The sequence below is a fragment of the Salvia hispanica genome, chromosome 1 (assembly GCF_029641045.1).
Source record: "Salvia hispanica isolate PSC_SH4W2 chromosome 1, Shi_PSC_v1, whole genome shotgun sequence".
NCBI lineage: Eukaryota > Viridiplantae > Streptophyta > Magnoliopsida > Lamiales > Lamiaceae > Salvia > Salvia hispanica.
In genome coordinates, this window is record NC_142692.1 from 9,492,050 (window position 1) to 9,507,167 (window position 15,118).

The following is a 15,118-nucleotide window of genomic DNA, read 5'->3' on the forward strand; positions in this document are numbered from 1 at the left end:
TTTAATCAATAAGGTACGACGACGAATTAGTTTTAATCAATATTTGATAGTTTTAATCATATAATACGATTTATTCCGAAATAAATATGCATCTAACGTAAAACTAATATAATTTTCGTTTATTAATCTGAAAACAATCAAAATTAACTAGAAAATTTCAACAAAAATTCCCCTATATCAAATTTTTAGTCAACTTCATAATATTTTTAGTCAAATTCTCCTATACATTAGATGCATATTTATTTTGGAATAAATCGTGTTATATGATCTATTTATGATTAAAACTATTAAATATTGATCAAAACTAAGACGTCGTCGTACCTTATTTATTAAATATTAGACACTATCAAGTATTTATTAAAACTATTAATTTGTTATTTAATATTAATTTTAATAATTAAAAAGATTTATTGATATTTAAAAATCAAAATTTAAAATTTAATTTTATAAATTAAATATAATATTGAAATAAAGAAACAAAGTGAAGGATGGCAAAAAGGAAGAAGAATGATAATTTTGAAATAATATCAGATTTAGTACATCACTGAAATAATATTAAATTTAAAATGTAAAAAGACCAAATTGCCCAAACCCCCAAAACCCCCAAAAGGGTGTTTTTGTCACAAAACAGTGAAAATGACCATTTACGAGATAAACGCTTAGTCCAGGGTTGTTTGAGAATATTTTAAAAGTTCAGGTTCATTGACGAGATAAACACATAAACCATAGGCTATTTTTGTAGTTCACTCTTATTGTTATTTTTATAAAACAACATCCGAAAAAGAAACCGCCGACTTGTAGTGGGACGGTCCACAATTATTTATCTTACTTTCCACACTGTTTGGGTTTCAACTTTCAAAAGTGAAAAAATTACTACTAGTAAACATTGTATAGTCTTAAAATAAATTGTTGGTGAAATAAGATACTCTCTCCGTCCTACGAATATTGTCCCATTTTTTTATTTTGGTCAGTTCCACAAAGTTTGTTCTATTTCACTATTTACCATTTTTTATAGTGGACCTCATATTCCACTAACTCATTCTTACTCACATTTTATTATAAAACTAATATATAAAAGTAGGACTCACATTCCACTAACTTTTTCAATTCACTTTTCATTACATTTCTTAAAATCCGTGTCTGGTCAAAGTGAGACAATCTTTATGGGATGGAGGGAGTAGTATACTATGAATTTAGGGATTGACCGAAAATGAAATACGACAACTAACCATGGACAAATGAAATATAAGTACTACTATTAATTACTGGAGAGAACTATATTTATAGTCCTTGAAATACTGTAAACTTTTATGTAATACTACTATTAAGGACTTTTGCACTTTTTAGAACAAAATGCTGCAACTACTAATAGCTGAAGAGGAACTTGGTCCAAAAAAAGGCAAAAACTGAAAAAATTGTTCTAATAATATTATTGAAGTTTGTTTTTAATGATAGCAAATTCAAGCAAAGTCCAGATCGAATATTTGGTAATCCTGTTTGATTTATTAAAAGACATTAAAATATTCATTAAATATGTTTATTCTTTTCCGCGTTTATTCTTAGGGTATGTTTGATACTTTTCTTTGGAAAATATTTCTCAAGAAAAGATTTTAGAATATATTCTTAATTCTTCGGAAAAGCTTTTCTTTTCTCTGTGTTTGATAAGTTCAATTTTGCACCATGATAAATAGTGAACTTCCACTTTTATCCCTCACCATATGTTTGTTTTACATCAGTTTACCACTACTTTAAATTATCAAAATTACTACTAATTATTATCTAATTAATTAATGATTATCCAGAAAACATATGTTTGTTTTATTTTAAGTTTACCACTACTTTAAATTATCAAAATTACTACTAATTATTATCTAATTAATTAATGATTATCCAGAAAACATGAGTGAAGTATTGAAGGATATTTTAACAAGAACAAAATTCGACCAATAAAAAACAATAAGATGCCCACATCTAAATTTTTTTTTCATCGGTGCCTTAATTAAAATCCTAAGCACAAGACTCCAAAAAGTAAATCAAAAAAATTGAAGAACAAGGAGGGCAACAATTCTAGAAACTGCGTTGAATAGTGTCAAAATTGGTCATCCCTTTTCTTCACTTGCCTCAAGTCACAAAAATTTGCCCAAGCACTCTAACACCCACAACAATTCGGCGATGAATGGAGCATGAAGAGACAACAATTAAACAAGAGGCTCATAGTAGGCAGTTGCCCACACCAAATCGCTCACCAAATTGTGAAAATTGCCAAAAAAAAAAAGACGGAGGAGGAAGAGGCCATGGTTCGCCGGGAAACCAAGGGGATCAGTTCGGAGTATGAAGAGGACGACGAGACTCAGATCTGTTGTGCAATAAAATGACCGCTACATCCGCTCACTGTCGCTGGAAGACCACGCCCCACCGCCTGAAATCGAGCATTGCAGGTATATGGGGAGAGAGGGAGAGAGAGATGGGACGGTTGTGGTCTAAGGTTATCGACCACTGACGCCGGAGTAGAGAAACGAAGGAGAGAATGGGTCAGAGGGCAGGCGACTGTGATTAAACGAGAGAGAAAATGAGATTAGGGTGAAGGATGTGAAGGGCATACTTGGGTTTCTTGTCCAAAGAGTTTAGTTTCCACCCAAAATGGGAGGAAAGTAAACAAGGTAATTTGTGAATCTATCCCCGGGCCTAACAAATTTCCTCGGGCCTCAAGAATTCTTTCCATGTTATCAAACAAAAGAAAAAACCTTGTAAAAAGCCCTTTTCTTGGCTTTTCTTGGCTTCTCTTGGCTTCTCTCTGGCATCAAACGTGCCCTTACAGAATTACATATGCAATTGCCAAAAAAGTCCATGATCACCGCCACTTGCCGAGAGAGTAAATGTAGAAAGAAAATGGGAAGATTGTTAGAATTCTCCAAAACCCAACAAAAGTAAAGTCCACAAGACTTTCTTCTTATTCTCACTTCTCTCACCCCCAAATTCCTTTTTTCTCTATAATCTAATTCGTCTCTTTTCTCGAATCATCTCTTCCTCCCTCTTCATCTGCTGCTCGGTTTTGATCTGCTGTTAAATTTCCCCAGTCTGTCAAAGTCTAAATTTTTTTGGAGGTAATTGTTACTTATCTTTTTAGCCATAGCTATTTAGAGAGTTAGTTTTCTCGCCCTTTCATGGGCCGGCTGTTTATCTTTTGTTCAGTTTTGGAACATTAAAGGTATGTTTATTTTGGTTGGATGATGGAATTGAGCTTCTTGAAATGTTTTGAATGTTTTGGATTTTTTTCTGGAATTTGTGATGGAATTGAACTTTTATTTTGGTGGCCTTTTATCTACTTATTTTTTTGACGTCGTGAGCATTTGGGATTTCTGATACTTCTGCTGAATGTAATGGATTTTGCTTTCCTTTTAAACTGCTACTATTATTCAGGCTATTAATGTGTTTGGCTGTGTTAAATTTGTTGGTGTAAAGACTTATTTTTGGGGCTCTTCTAATCTTGGTTGAATGTATGGGAATTTCGTTTGCTCGCTCATTTAAGGGCTTAACACTGGCTTAACATAACTGCACCTTTTCTCTTTATCCATTTTGTTGATGACAATTGGTGGTAGGTTTCAAGTACATCTCCTCGGTACCTCTCTGAATATGACATGAATTACCGCTGTTTGATTTACCTTTGGCATGGTGCTGGTGTTTAAGTTGTTTTGTGGCAGTGGTGCTGGATTTTTTGGTTAAGATATCATAGTACTATAATCTACTTTTATACAATTCAATAGAGCTTAGACATAGTTTATCAGTGAAGTGATTTCATGTTGGCTAATATGTAAGAAATAAGTGAAGGAGCTAACTATTGGCAGGCAAGATACTACAAGACTCTTTTCTCCAATCTGTTGATCCCCCATTAGGAAATATTTTCTGTAAACCAGCTCTAATCGGCAATCTATTTAGTTTTGGTACCTTATAAAGTTGATTTATTCTCCCTTTTCTGTCTTCACTCTTTTATATGGAGTATGTGATTTTATCTCCTTGAAGTCTAGTGTTGTTTCTTTTGTTTAGCATTGCTTTACCATCACCTCTTAATTTTTATGTTAATGATGAAGCTGCACTCTCTAATTTTTGTTGATTGAGCTCTAATGTCCTTTATTTTTTTCGGATCTCTTAAATTAATGCTTGGACATTTTGTGCAATATGATTTAGTAAAGATTTCAACTTCGCGACAGATGGAAGAAGGAAATGTATCGAGCATTTTGACTTCTGCTGCAGCTTTTGTGGAAGGTGGAATTCAGGAAGCATGTGATGATGCTTGTAGCATATGTCTTGAAGCTTTTTGTGATAGTGAACCTTCTACGGTATGAACTGATCAATAGGGTACATAACACAATCTATTACTTTGATGGCGAAGTGTTGGAGCTAACCTATGCTTAACTGATTAATTTTTCTCTGATTCAGCTGACTACTTGCAAGCACGAGTTTCATCTACAGTGCATTCTTGAATGGTAGCAAACTTCCTCTCCCATAAATAAAGTTCCTAGTTCCTACTGATTTTCATAGCAATATTGATATCCTGATATCCGTGGTTTTTCCATGTCTGGTGATGAGACTTTCATTTATATTTCCTACCAACTGCTAATATCATACTGGCATGGCGAGAGATGAGTGAAGCCACAGGCTTTCAAATTTGTGCTCTTTTGAATTACTCGTAGTTCATTAATCTTTTTCTAGTTTTCCCCATTTTCTTCTTTTTTGTTTTATTTTATTGAAATTTGACTACTGGCGGATGGATTAGCCATAACATTATAAAATATTCTTAGGTGCCAAAGAAGTTCCCAGTGCCCTATGTGTTGGCAGTCTATTGGCTTGAAGGATCCCAGCAGGTATACTTTCCATTTATTTAATGTGCTTTAACTCCATGATACTCTCGGGGTTCTCATTGTGTGCTTATTTGGCAGCCAGGAACTGCTTGATGCTGTGGAGCAGGAGAGGAATATGCAAATGAATCCACCCAGAAATACAACTATGTTTCATCATCCAGCCTTAGGGGACTTTGAGTTGCAGCATGTTAGTTACTCCCATAACTTTCTACATCGTACTCATCTTTGATCTTCTATAAAATGGCTATAACAGTTACAGGGTTTATCTGAAATTTCTGATTCAGTTGCCAGTTAATGCAAGTGAGTCTGAACTTGAAGAACGCATTATTCAGCACATAGCTGCTGCTGCTGCAATGGGGAGGGCTCGTCAGCTCTCTAGGAGGGAGGGTCAGAGGCATAGAACTTCTCATGGCCGTCCTCGTTTTTTGGTATTCTCAACTCATCCTAACGAGGCTTCAGCTGCTTCTTCCCTTCCTCATAGAGAAGGCAGTAGCCCCCCACCTGAAGTTATTGCCACTGGCTCTAATTCTCCATATATGACCGTTGGAGGGGATTCTGAAAATTTTATTTCACGGTCTTCTACTGCTCAAGCTGAACAGCTTGGGACTCCACCCTCGGGATCAAGTCCTGTGACATATCAATATGGGACATCTTCAAGCAATAGGTATGCACAGATATTTGTAGTTTATTTCTTTCAGTTTACCTTTAAAAGTTCACTCAGTCATACTTAAATCTTATTCTCTTTTCTAGGTCTCCTGCCCACACTTCTCCCAACAGTCAAGAGAGAGCTGGACCTTCAGATTTCCAGACATTTTCAGATTCTCTGAAATCTCGGCTAAGTGCTTTTTCAACTAGGTACAAGGAATTTTGTCTATATAGTTCACTTTCTAAGTCATTATAAGGAAAACCATCTAAAAAAACTGGATGCCCGGTGCTAGGAAATTGTAATAAGAAAATTTTCTCTAAGGCAATAATTATTTTTTGGTTGGATGAGTAATTTACTGAATTTGAATAATTTTTTCCTGTATTCATAGATACAAAGAGTCCATAACGAAGAGCACAAGAGGTTGGAAGGAAAGACTATTTGCTCGCAACAATTCTACGCCTGAACCCAACAGTGAAGTTCTTGAAGCTGGCCAGAGGAATACTAGCAGTCCTGGAATTGCTACTATGTCACGAATGATGGATCATCTTCAAATAGCACAACATGGTGGAACCAACACATCAACTGCCTCACGTACTGTAGAAGATACCAGGTCACCAGATTCTAGTGAACGTCAGGTCTTTGTGATGGGAAGCAATCTTTCTTTGAATGAGGATGAGGCACAAGCTCCGACTGCTGCTAGTCCTGCATCAACCTAAGTGTTGATTCAACTATCTCATCAACTTCATTGCTCTTCTTTTGCTCAGTGAGTATTTATTTTGGCCTGTTTACCCTGCATGCTCAATTAATCAACCTTAGGTCAGGTTGTGATTGATCTTTATGTCCTTCTAAATTTGCATCACTGTTGGATTTCCATGAAAATTAATGGTATTTTTGGTTTCATCCCGGTATTATGATGAATATCTTCCTTTTCCATGTCCCTCTATATTGGGATCCAAGGAAAGTTTATCTTGCATAATAGTGACCCAACATTGGTTTGTAATGATGCTTGCTTGATTTACCTCCCTACTGTTGTTGATCGAATGCTATGATGCTACAGTGACGTCTGGCTAATTCTACCTCGGAGGATGCCGCTACAGTGATTCGTGGGGCTAGTGGTAATGCTAAATCCATGATTGCAATAAATTAAGGATCTTGAATTGCGATGTATACACAAATATATAGAGCTGTAAATTTTGGCCTGTAATCCCCTATAGTTTATGCGTTTTTGTTGAACTGGTGCAAAACAATTACGTGAACCATCCATTGAATTGAGCAGCAAACCATCAAAACTTGTGGTTGGTTGATGCTTCGTTTATGTGAAATTCGGCACATGTACCAGCCATTGATATGCTTTAGTGTTACTTATGGAATATGATGAATTACGCTTAAATAATCAACAATTAAGTACTAAGTAACTACAAACCAGTAGAAGTATATAGTAGCATATGCATATCCTAGGAATAGCACATAAACTACGGAGTACCGTAAATTGATCAATCAAACGCATAAATTGACTACGTTTTCCTAAAACAACAATAACTTATTGACTCTGCAGTCAATTCAAGATAAATTGTTAGGGATCAAGCTAATCATATCTTGCCTAGCAAACATGGTCCTCATGGCTTGCGACTTGCTTCGATTGATCTTGAATCAATTCAATTAAGTCTCTCCACAAAAATGATGTTTCCCCTAGACCTAGTGGTGCATGGTTGAATTGGAACTGACCGTTCAAGTCGTAAAAGCATCCACAATGAGTTTAGCCTAGCCACAAACTCCTCCTGCCACATCATCAGGACAAGCAATAGGCTAGTCATAGGCTAGACACAACAAACAAAATTTAAAAAAACAACTAAATTTATGGAATTAAACACAATACGGAATTAAATTTACGACACATATACGGGAAAATTCATTAATTTCATTTTTTTTAAAAGTACATTAATTAAAAACAATTACATAATTAAAAAAAAAAACGGGCTTCCACACACGAGCCCCCGCCTCACTCTACTCCTCACTAATTTATTAAAAAAATACATTAAAAAATGCAATAAAAAATACAATAATTTTATATAAATTAAAAAAAGGTACTCCCTCCGTTCCATAGTAAGAGTCATTTTACTATTTTGGTACGTTCCATAGTAATAGAGTCATTTCCCTTTTTAGTAAAAGTCAAGACATTTTTCCACAACTACTTTACTCTCTCTTACTTTTTTCTCTCTTCATCTCTTTACATTTTTCACTTTTCACTTTATTCTCCATTTATATAACTCACCTAACACAATTTTTCTTAATCTTCGTGCCAAAAAGAAACACATCCATTACGATGGAACGGAGGGAGTATATCCTAAAAAAAATTACATAATTAAAAAAAATTCATACAAAAATACATTAAAAATGTAATAAAAAATGCAATAAATAAAAAAAATGCATAAAAAAATACATTAAAAAAAATGCAACCGGCTAGACGAAATTGAGCCTACTATGGCGGCTAGCACATCGGCCAGCGGATCGGCTAGCGCCCGCGAATCGGCTAGAGCTCGTCGATCGGCTAGCCTAAATTGCCGCAATGGCGGCTAGCGGATCGGCTAGCGCCCGCGATCGGCTAGCCTATCCGCTAGCCTCCATTGTGGATGCTCTAATTAAATCGACAATCAATGTATTGGAACCAAAACCATGGTCAATGAAAGGCCGGTTTGGTTTTTCGGTTGTAATTTAGAATGTATCCAACTGATCAGGAAGAGATTCTCGACCCAGCTGAGTCGTTGGTACGACAACTGGGACCTGGCTTCAAACAAGTTTCCTCAACCCACTTCTACTGATTAGTATAGTGGAGGTAAGGGTCGAATCCCACAAGGATGGACACGTTCGGATAACTGCGGTGACTTTCCTGGGTGTTTTTGGTTAGCTACCACGCTTGGGTTGAGATTTTACCTAGGCAAGAAATAAAAGTGGTACTCTACTGACTAGTAGGCGTGAAAATAACAGGCATGTGTGGTGTTCGTGAAAATAGGGGACAAGGTGTCTCAGAAGCATATGAAAAGTAGACAGTTACTAAAAGAGGAAATTTAGACAACAAGGTATATCTGGTGGCTAGGTGGCTCTCTGACAGGTCTGGACAGTACAACTGAAAAGTAGGGAACAAAAGCAAAAGTAACTTAAAAGTAAAGTGGTCCAAACTAAAGTTGATTTTGACGTTTTCTTCTTCACCAAGTATTAACAAAAATCATATGAACACAAACACCATAACTAAACTCAGATTCATAACTTCAAACTCAAGATCCATTGATTAAAATGCTCAAACTTAAAATGAACGGTGAAACTGCAGTTTTACTTCTACTGACTAACATGCAAGGTGGTGATCACAACGCAGAACAGAAAACTCATGCACGAAATTTAGAATGGAAACATGACTACAACTTCAGATCAACAATTCCAGACAAGAAAACACTTAGAAATTAAAAGCAACAACTAGATCTAACTTTCCTGGGCAAAATGAAGCAAACTCAAACCAAAGGGACATTCGGAATAGAAATTTCATAACTAAAACGTTTGGATCTTCACCAAGTACTTCAAAAGGCAACAAAGATAAATGTTTACGGCAAATCCAACGACGAAAACAGGTAAAGATTAAACTAGAAAGCAAAATAACGATTGTTTTGCCACTCCGGGCGATGATACTGCTATACTACTACGGCAAACTGACTGGAACGGTGGATTGATGACTTCTCCGGCAGACTCTTGGACATCAAGTGACCATAGCTGTGGCGAGGAACGAGAGATTGGACAATGCTGAAGGACTGATCTTCTAGAGAGAATTCTACTAAGTGTGTTTTGAGAACCGAGAACTTAGAACTCCTAACCGAACTCTAAGGAACCAACTCTATTCTCTCTCTCCAAGTGGCTTCTTTTATAGGGAGGCTTGCCCTTACTTTTAGGGTAGACTTCCTTCACGTTTTGAGTTTTCTGCCATTGTTAATGATCATCCCAGCTATCCTTCTTCTCCATCTCGAGCCTTTTCTCTGGCATGCATCCTGATTAGTATTGCACCCTTCTGGCGTCCTTTTCACTTGCGTCATCTGAATCGTCTCCTACTGACTTGGATCCCTTAATCCTGCACACTTGAGCAATTGTTTTGCAGATAATACATGCATTTCACGACATACTGACCAGTAACCAAGGCTTAGAATACGACTTATCAGTCAACATGTCGAATCAAAACCAAAACTGTGAATTAGGAGGTCTGATTACAATTTCAAAATTTTCAAATCGCAAACTATTGGTTTTGAATATAAAAGAATGAAAATCAAGAAAAAGCCATTGGTTTCAATTCAAATCGGAACAACTAATGCAGTTATGAGCCTTGTATACTAATTATGGAAAATAACTGTATGCATATTATAAGATGAATGGCGTAGCCGTGTAGGTGTATGTGTATGGTTAAAAATTTTGAGTTAGGCTCAGCATTCTCTATAAAAGAAAATATGGGGTAACACTTTACAAATAAAGTTTGCACATTATTATTAGTGGGCGGTGATAAGTTAGTTTTAATGTAAGATCAGTAACGTGAAATAGAGAGTACTAATAGTAATTGAAATATCATTAGTGGAAAAGGAGTTTATTTTATTAGTGATTCAGCATAAATGGAGAGACACAAATTTATTTCGCCTGATTAAAATAGAAAAATAAAACTAATAATTTAGTTTTCCACAAATTATGAAATTAAACTGAAAGCCCTAAAACTAAAAAGTTATTTCATCAGAGGATTCATCCCCAAATTATAAACTGTATTTGTTTTGTCATTTTTGTGAGCTGTTATTACAACGGGAAATCGGGAATAGAGAAGATCAGAAACATCCGATGGGTGACGTCAGTGAAGCCACCTCCTCCGCAGCCGCAGCCGCTGCTTCCGCCCTCAACGATGATCTTCTCAAGAAATTCTTCTCCGAGGTCAGCGAGGTCGAGCGCGATAACGAAGTTAGCAGGTTAATTTTTAAATTAATACTATTACTTCGCGGTTGGTTAATCAAATTTTTTTTTTTTTTTTTTTTTTTGTTTCTTGTGAGAAGAAATTGGTTCTCAATATTGATAGAGAGAGCTTGGAACTTGTTGTGTGTGTCATGTACCTTTTTTGTGCATTATGTATTCATTGGGCGCATATCCAATGGTTTTCAACCTAGTTGTATTTGTTCCTGAGAAATTTTGAAAATGGAATCGTGTAGTGTTTCTAGTTTCAGTTGAATTTCAGTCTGATGAAATGGGGAATCTTTGGATGGTGGGATCTAATAATCAGCAAGATGCATTCTTCTGCTGGAATTGTTGTAAAAACTTTTGTTTGATTTTTTAGATTGCCTCCGAGGTGATTGTCGCATTCGCTTAAAATTCCCGGTCACCTTTTCCTTAGCCAAAGCTAGGCTTAGGGGTGAATGTTACTTTTGAGTTTCTTGATATATGAGCTTTATATGATTTTGCATTGGTTTTTGGATGGTGCGTAAGGAACCGATTTACCCCTATCTTCATGTCGATGATGGTCTTATAGTCATTACATATTCTTACTGGAAGATGACTAAGCTAACTGGTATCTTGCAATGATTCTTGTCTTCCTAGGCTACTAATTTGTATTGGTTCTGATACTACAATCATCTATTATTATATACCTAAGGGGCCTAAGTCTTCATGTACCAAATATTATTGATCTCTTATTGGCTAGTGGCTACACCCCTGAGGGCCCTGACTCGTTATGAAAGGCCAACCAAGGCATGGTGCAGTTGGTTTTTCATGTTTGATTAGGATATATTTTGGTTGTTGAGGTACATGATTTTTCATCCGTGGGAAATGTTCTAATGAGAGGGGAATAACTAGTTCAAAGTGCTCATCTTCTTTCTTTTTTTTATTGGTTACTGTGGGACGCAGAAATGTGTCCGTTTTATTTTCTAAGACCTTTAGTATTATGTATTCATATCCCTTTGTGCGTCTATGCCTTTTTTTCTTTTGTAGGGCTTCCAATTTTGTCACTGACATAAGGAACAAGTATATAGCACCACTATAAGGGCAGAGAAGCTTTGGCTGCTCAATTGTCCATCTAGCTAATAGTATAGCCTTCCTTATTCTTCTAAGGACCTAGGTCTCTTACTGAATACTGACTGAACCACTGAGTCTAGTGCATTAGAATCAGACAAAGAATCTAAAACAGCAGAGTATAAACCGATGAAACCAAGATTGCCTGAATTGCATTTTTAGTAGGTTTCTGATTCTTTGTTCATGATTCATCTAGTAAATTTGTGCTATGTATGTTTTGAGGCTGCTATTATTATAAATATGTTATCTTTGTAGGTGACATCATTTATATATGCATGTCATCAATTGATAACACATGAACGAATAATGCGATGAGACTGAGGCAGATTTCATAATTAGTGCTATCTTTGCTGAAAATATTAATAGAATGATTACTACCAATATATAACATGAGCTCAATTTAGCATTTTGGGCATGATATTTAGAAGCAGAGTTTGTTGTTTTTGTCAAAGTTATTGACCTATCTGCTAGTAGGTCTTCTTACTGTCCATTCTCATTCAATTTAGTTATCTATATTAGTTGTTTACTTCCAGCTGACATATCATTTAATGTTTGGCTGATGTAGGATCCTTTCATGTTTCAAGTTAAATGCTTTTGAGTATCTTAACCTTCCATTTACATCCTCTGTAGAAGATGTGAAAAGGCAATATCGCAAGGTGATTTTCTAGTTTTTATGAATATGCTAAGTACAGGCTAATTTGTATATGTGAGAAATAATTGCAGGTGAAATGCTGTCTTTTCTCTTACAGTTATCATTGCTTGTTCATCCTGACAAATGCAAACATCCACAAGCTAAGGAGGCATTTGGAGGTAATTTTTGCTGTTATTATTTTCTGAAGAATTCCCTCTTTATCAAACTAACTTTATTTTATGTTGGATGCAAAAAGCACAAACTTGTACTGAACTGCTTTTCATCCCCCTGTAACTTTTATTATACTGAAACTACTGATATACTAAAGCAATATGCCAAAATGGCAAGTTACTACTTAGAAGTTTGCAAGTAAAATGTACTCTATTTGATCATGTTCATAGATCCTGCTAATGCTTCATAGAATAGTGTTGGACTGTTGGTTACCTTTTGTTATGAGAAGATTTGTATTGTTTCAGAAACAGTAATGAAGCATCGAAGTTGAGCACATAAGTCTAAAAGATTTTTAGCCAACTCTACAATGTCAACACTTACGACTTATTTGAGGACCTTTATTCAATTTAGTTGTGTTCATATGGAGCATAACTTTGAGATCTTTGATAGTACTTCTTTATAGACTATGTTATGAGTAGTTTAGTGTTGGAGTTTTTCAGTTTCATATGCTTTATTATGTGCTTTTTTCATATTTCATACGCTTAATTATATATGTGCTTAGTTCTTGATTGACATGTCTCCATCAAAGTCTGGTTAGTAACTTAGTACAGTGCATAGTGGTCCCTCCCTATTAAAGATAATGAAGTAATAGTACTATTGTATTACAAACACAACCCTTAATCTTGGAAGGAAAAGATATTGTTTGATCAGTAATATACCAATTTTCACTTCTGACAATGTGGCCTTGATCAGTACCACGAGCTTAATGCAGCATTGCAACTGTTGACCAAGCTCTATACTTAATATTATTCCATGTTACTAATTTGGTTAAAAAAATACTATTTGTCTCTGAAATATTGGTCACACTATAAGAATCTTCCTCCAGCTACTGCTTTTTAAAAAAAAAAAACATTCAGTTCTGAAGTTGGACTTTTGTTTCTCTGAACAGCTTTAGCTAAAGCTCAGCAACTATTACTTGACCAACAAGAGAGGGATTATATTCTGAACCAGGTTAATGCTGCAAGAGGTACTGTACTTGTTTAATTTTTTCATCCTATTCTCTGATGGAACAGTTTCTCTTTCTCACTATTCATCATGTTATGACCTCTTCTTTGGCTTGTTATAGTAGTTTACAATAATGAATTTCTGAAGAAGATTATGATTTAATATGTGTTGCAGAGGAACTTAGAGCAAAAAGGAAGAAGCAGCTGAAAAAAGACACTGCAACCAAATTAAAATCATTAGTGGATGAGGTAAAACCATTTTCTCAACTCAAGTAACTTTCCTGATTATCTAAGTATGCTATTGAGCTATTGAATTTGTTAGTTATACTTGTATTCACAAAAGTAAATACTCTCCGTTCTCTTTCAATGAGTATTTTCACCTTTGCCCCTCACATGTCGCTATTATTTCCAGTTGTAATGAAGACAGTTCTTTGGCTAATTATATAATTGAACTCATGCGCTATATAGAAGTTCAACATATTACCAACATATTTTGTGCTTGCACTTTTATGCAACAACAGGGGAAATATGAGCAGGAATATGAACGATCGGAGGAATTCCAGCAGCAGTTGAAATTAAAAGTTCGAGAACTCTTAACAGATCAAGAGTGGAGAAGAAGAAAGATGCAGATGAGGGTATGCTTCTCTGTACAATCTAATACTATATGTTTTGTGTTAACTACAACCGTATCCTTTCAGTATAATATTTCTTCTAAAGAAACCAAAGAAAGCTGGCATAACTTTCTATCACAAAAGCTGACTGCACCACCAGAGAATGGGGGGGGGGGATTTGAAAGAAAATTAATACAAATATAAATGGGCTATATGTCGTATCTCCTGAGATTTGTTATATCAGAACTTAGCTCAGTTTCTCCGCAAATTTATACATTGCTGTTATTGGATTCTTTTTCGGTTTAGCACTGAAGCGTGTCATCTTGATATGATAGATATCAGAGGAAGAAGGTAGATTAAAGAAAGACGAAGAAGAAACAAAGGAGATGTGGAAACGGAAGCGTGAACACGAGGAGCAGTGGGAAGGGACAAGAGAAAAGAGGGTTAGTTTCTCATACATGTATTATGATTGTCTGCGATGCAGAGTAATTAATCATGAACAAAAGAGTTATCAATTAGGGTATTACAAAGTAGATAATTACACTTCCAGTGGTCAATTAATTATGAGTTTTATTTTCAATCAACAGGTTTCTAGCTGGAGGGACTTCATGAAAGGAGGAAAGAAGGTAAGATCATGCTTCTTACAATTGCATTTTGTTTTATAGACACATCATACATGCATATCTAGTGTTCATTTTCCAAATTGAATCGATTCTATTCAACTTTTCTTTGTTAAAAGAGAGTTCTTGGAGTTCCATCTGTATTAAGATTAGGTCCTCGAGTAAATTTTGCGTTTTACATGGGAGTTTTCATATTTTCATCAGAGTTTTATTTAACCCTCAAGTTTGATCGTAGCACGTTAAGTTGAGAAAATTGTCTTGGTACTTTTACAGGCTAAGAAGGGTGAGCTTCGACCACCAAAGCTCAAGACAGAGGATCCGAACAAATCATATGTTCAAAGACCACTCAAACGATGAAACTAGTTACTATTTTAACTTGTCTCTGTTGTGCCCCAATTTTTTTCTCTCAACAACAGATAAACACCCTTTATTTGAATGTAGCATGTACAATATTCATTCCATGCAATTTTTTTATCATACAGTTTCATCATATTCGTTGCG

At 35.5% G+C, this 15,118-nt stretch overlaps 2 protein-coding genes across 5 annotated transcripts; both read left to right on the forward strand.

The window, feature by feature from the left end:
- Window positions 1–2,867: 2,867 nt before the first annotated feature.
- LOC125198344 (E3 ubiquitin-protein ligase RHF2A-like) lies at window positions 2,868–6,853 on the forward strand. Of its 4 annotated transcripts, none has more exons than XM_048096708.2 (9): window positions 2,868–3,104; window positions 4,186–4,337; window positions 4,438–4,484; window positions 4,800–4,862; window positions 4,938–5,046; window positions 5,144–5,523; window positions 5,610–5,714; window positions 5,894–6,268; window positions 6,563–6,853. In XM_048096708.2, exons 2-8 carry the CDS (start codon window positions 4,209–4,211, stop codon window positions 6,219–6,221), a joined length of 1,161 nt encoding a protein of 386 aa, XP_047952665.1. In that variant the 5' UTR covers window positions 2,868–3,104; window positions 4,186–4,208; the 3' UTR covers window positions 6,222–6,268; window positions 6,563–6,853. The 4 variants fall into 4 exon arrangements, with proteins under 4 accessions (XP_047952665.1, XP_047952663.1, XP_047952662.1 ...); XM_048096706.2 differs by having other exon boundaries at window positions 4,191–4,337; XM_048096705.2 differs by having other exon boundaries at window positions 2,869–3,104; window positions 4,209–4,337.
- A 3,354-nt stretch (window positions 6,854–10,207) lies between these two features.
- On the forward strand, window positions 10,208–15,107 carry LOC125217668 (J domain-containing protein spf31-like). The gene is made up of 9 exons (XM_048119187.2): window positions 10,208–10,487; window positions 12,146–12,236; window positions 12,330–12,390; window positions 13,332–13,409; window positions 13,562–13,635; window positions 13,908–14,021; window positions 14,333–14,440; window positions 14,585–14,623; window positions 14,891–15,107. Exons 1-9 carry the CDS (start codon window positions 10,363–10,365, stop codon window positions 14,972–14,974), a joined length of 774 nt encoding a protein of 257 aa, XP_047975144.1. The 5' UTR covers window positions 10,208–10,362; the 3' UTR covers window positions 14,975–15,107.
- The last annotated feature ends 11 nt before the right edge of the window (window positions 15,108–15,118 follow it).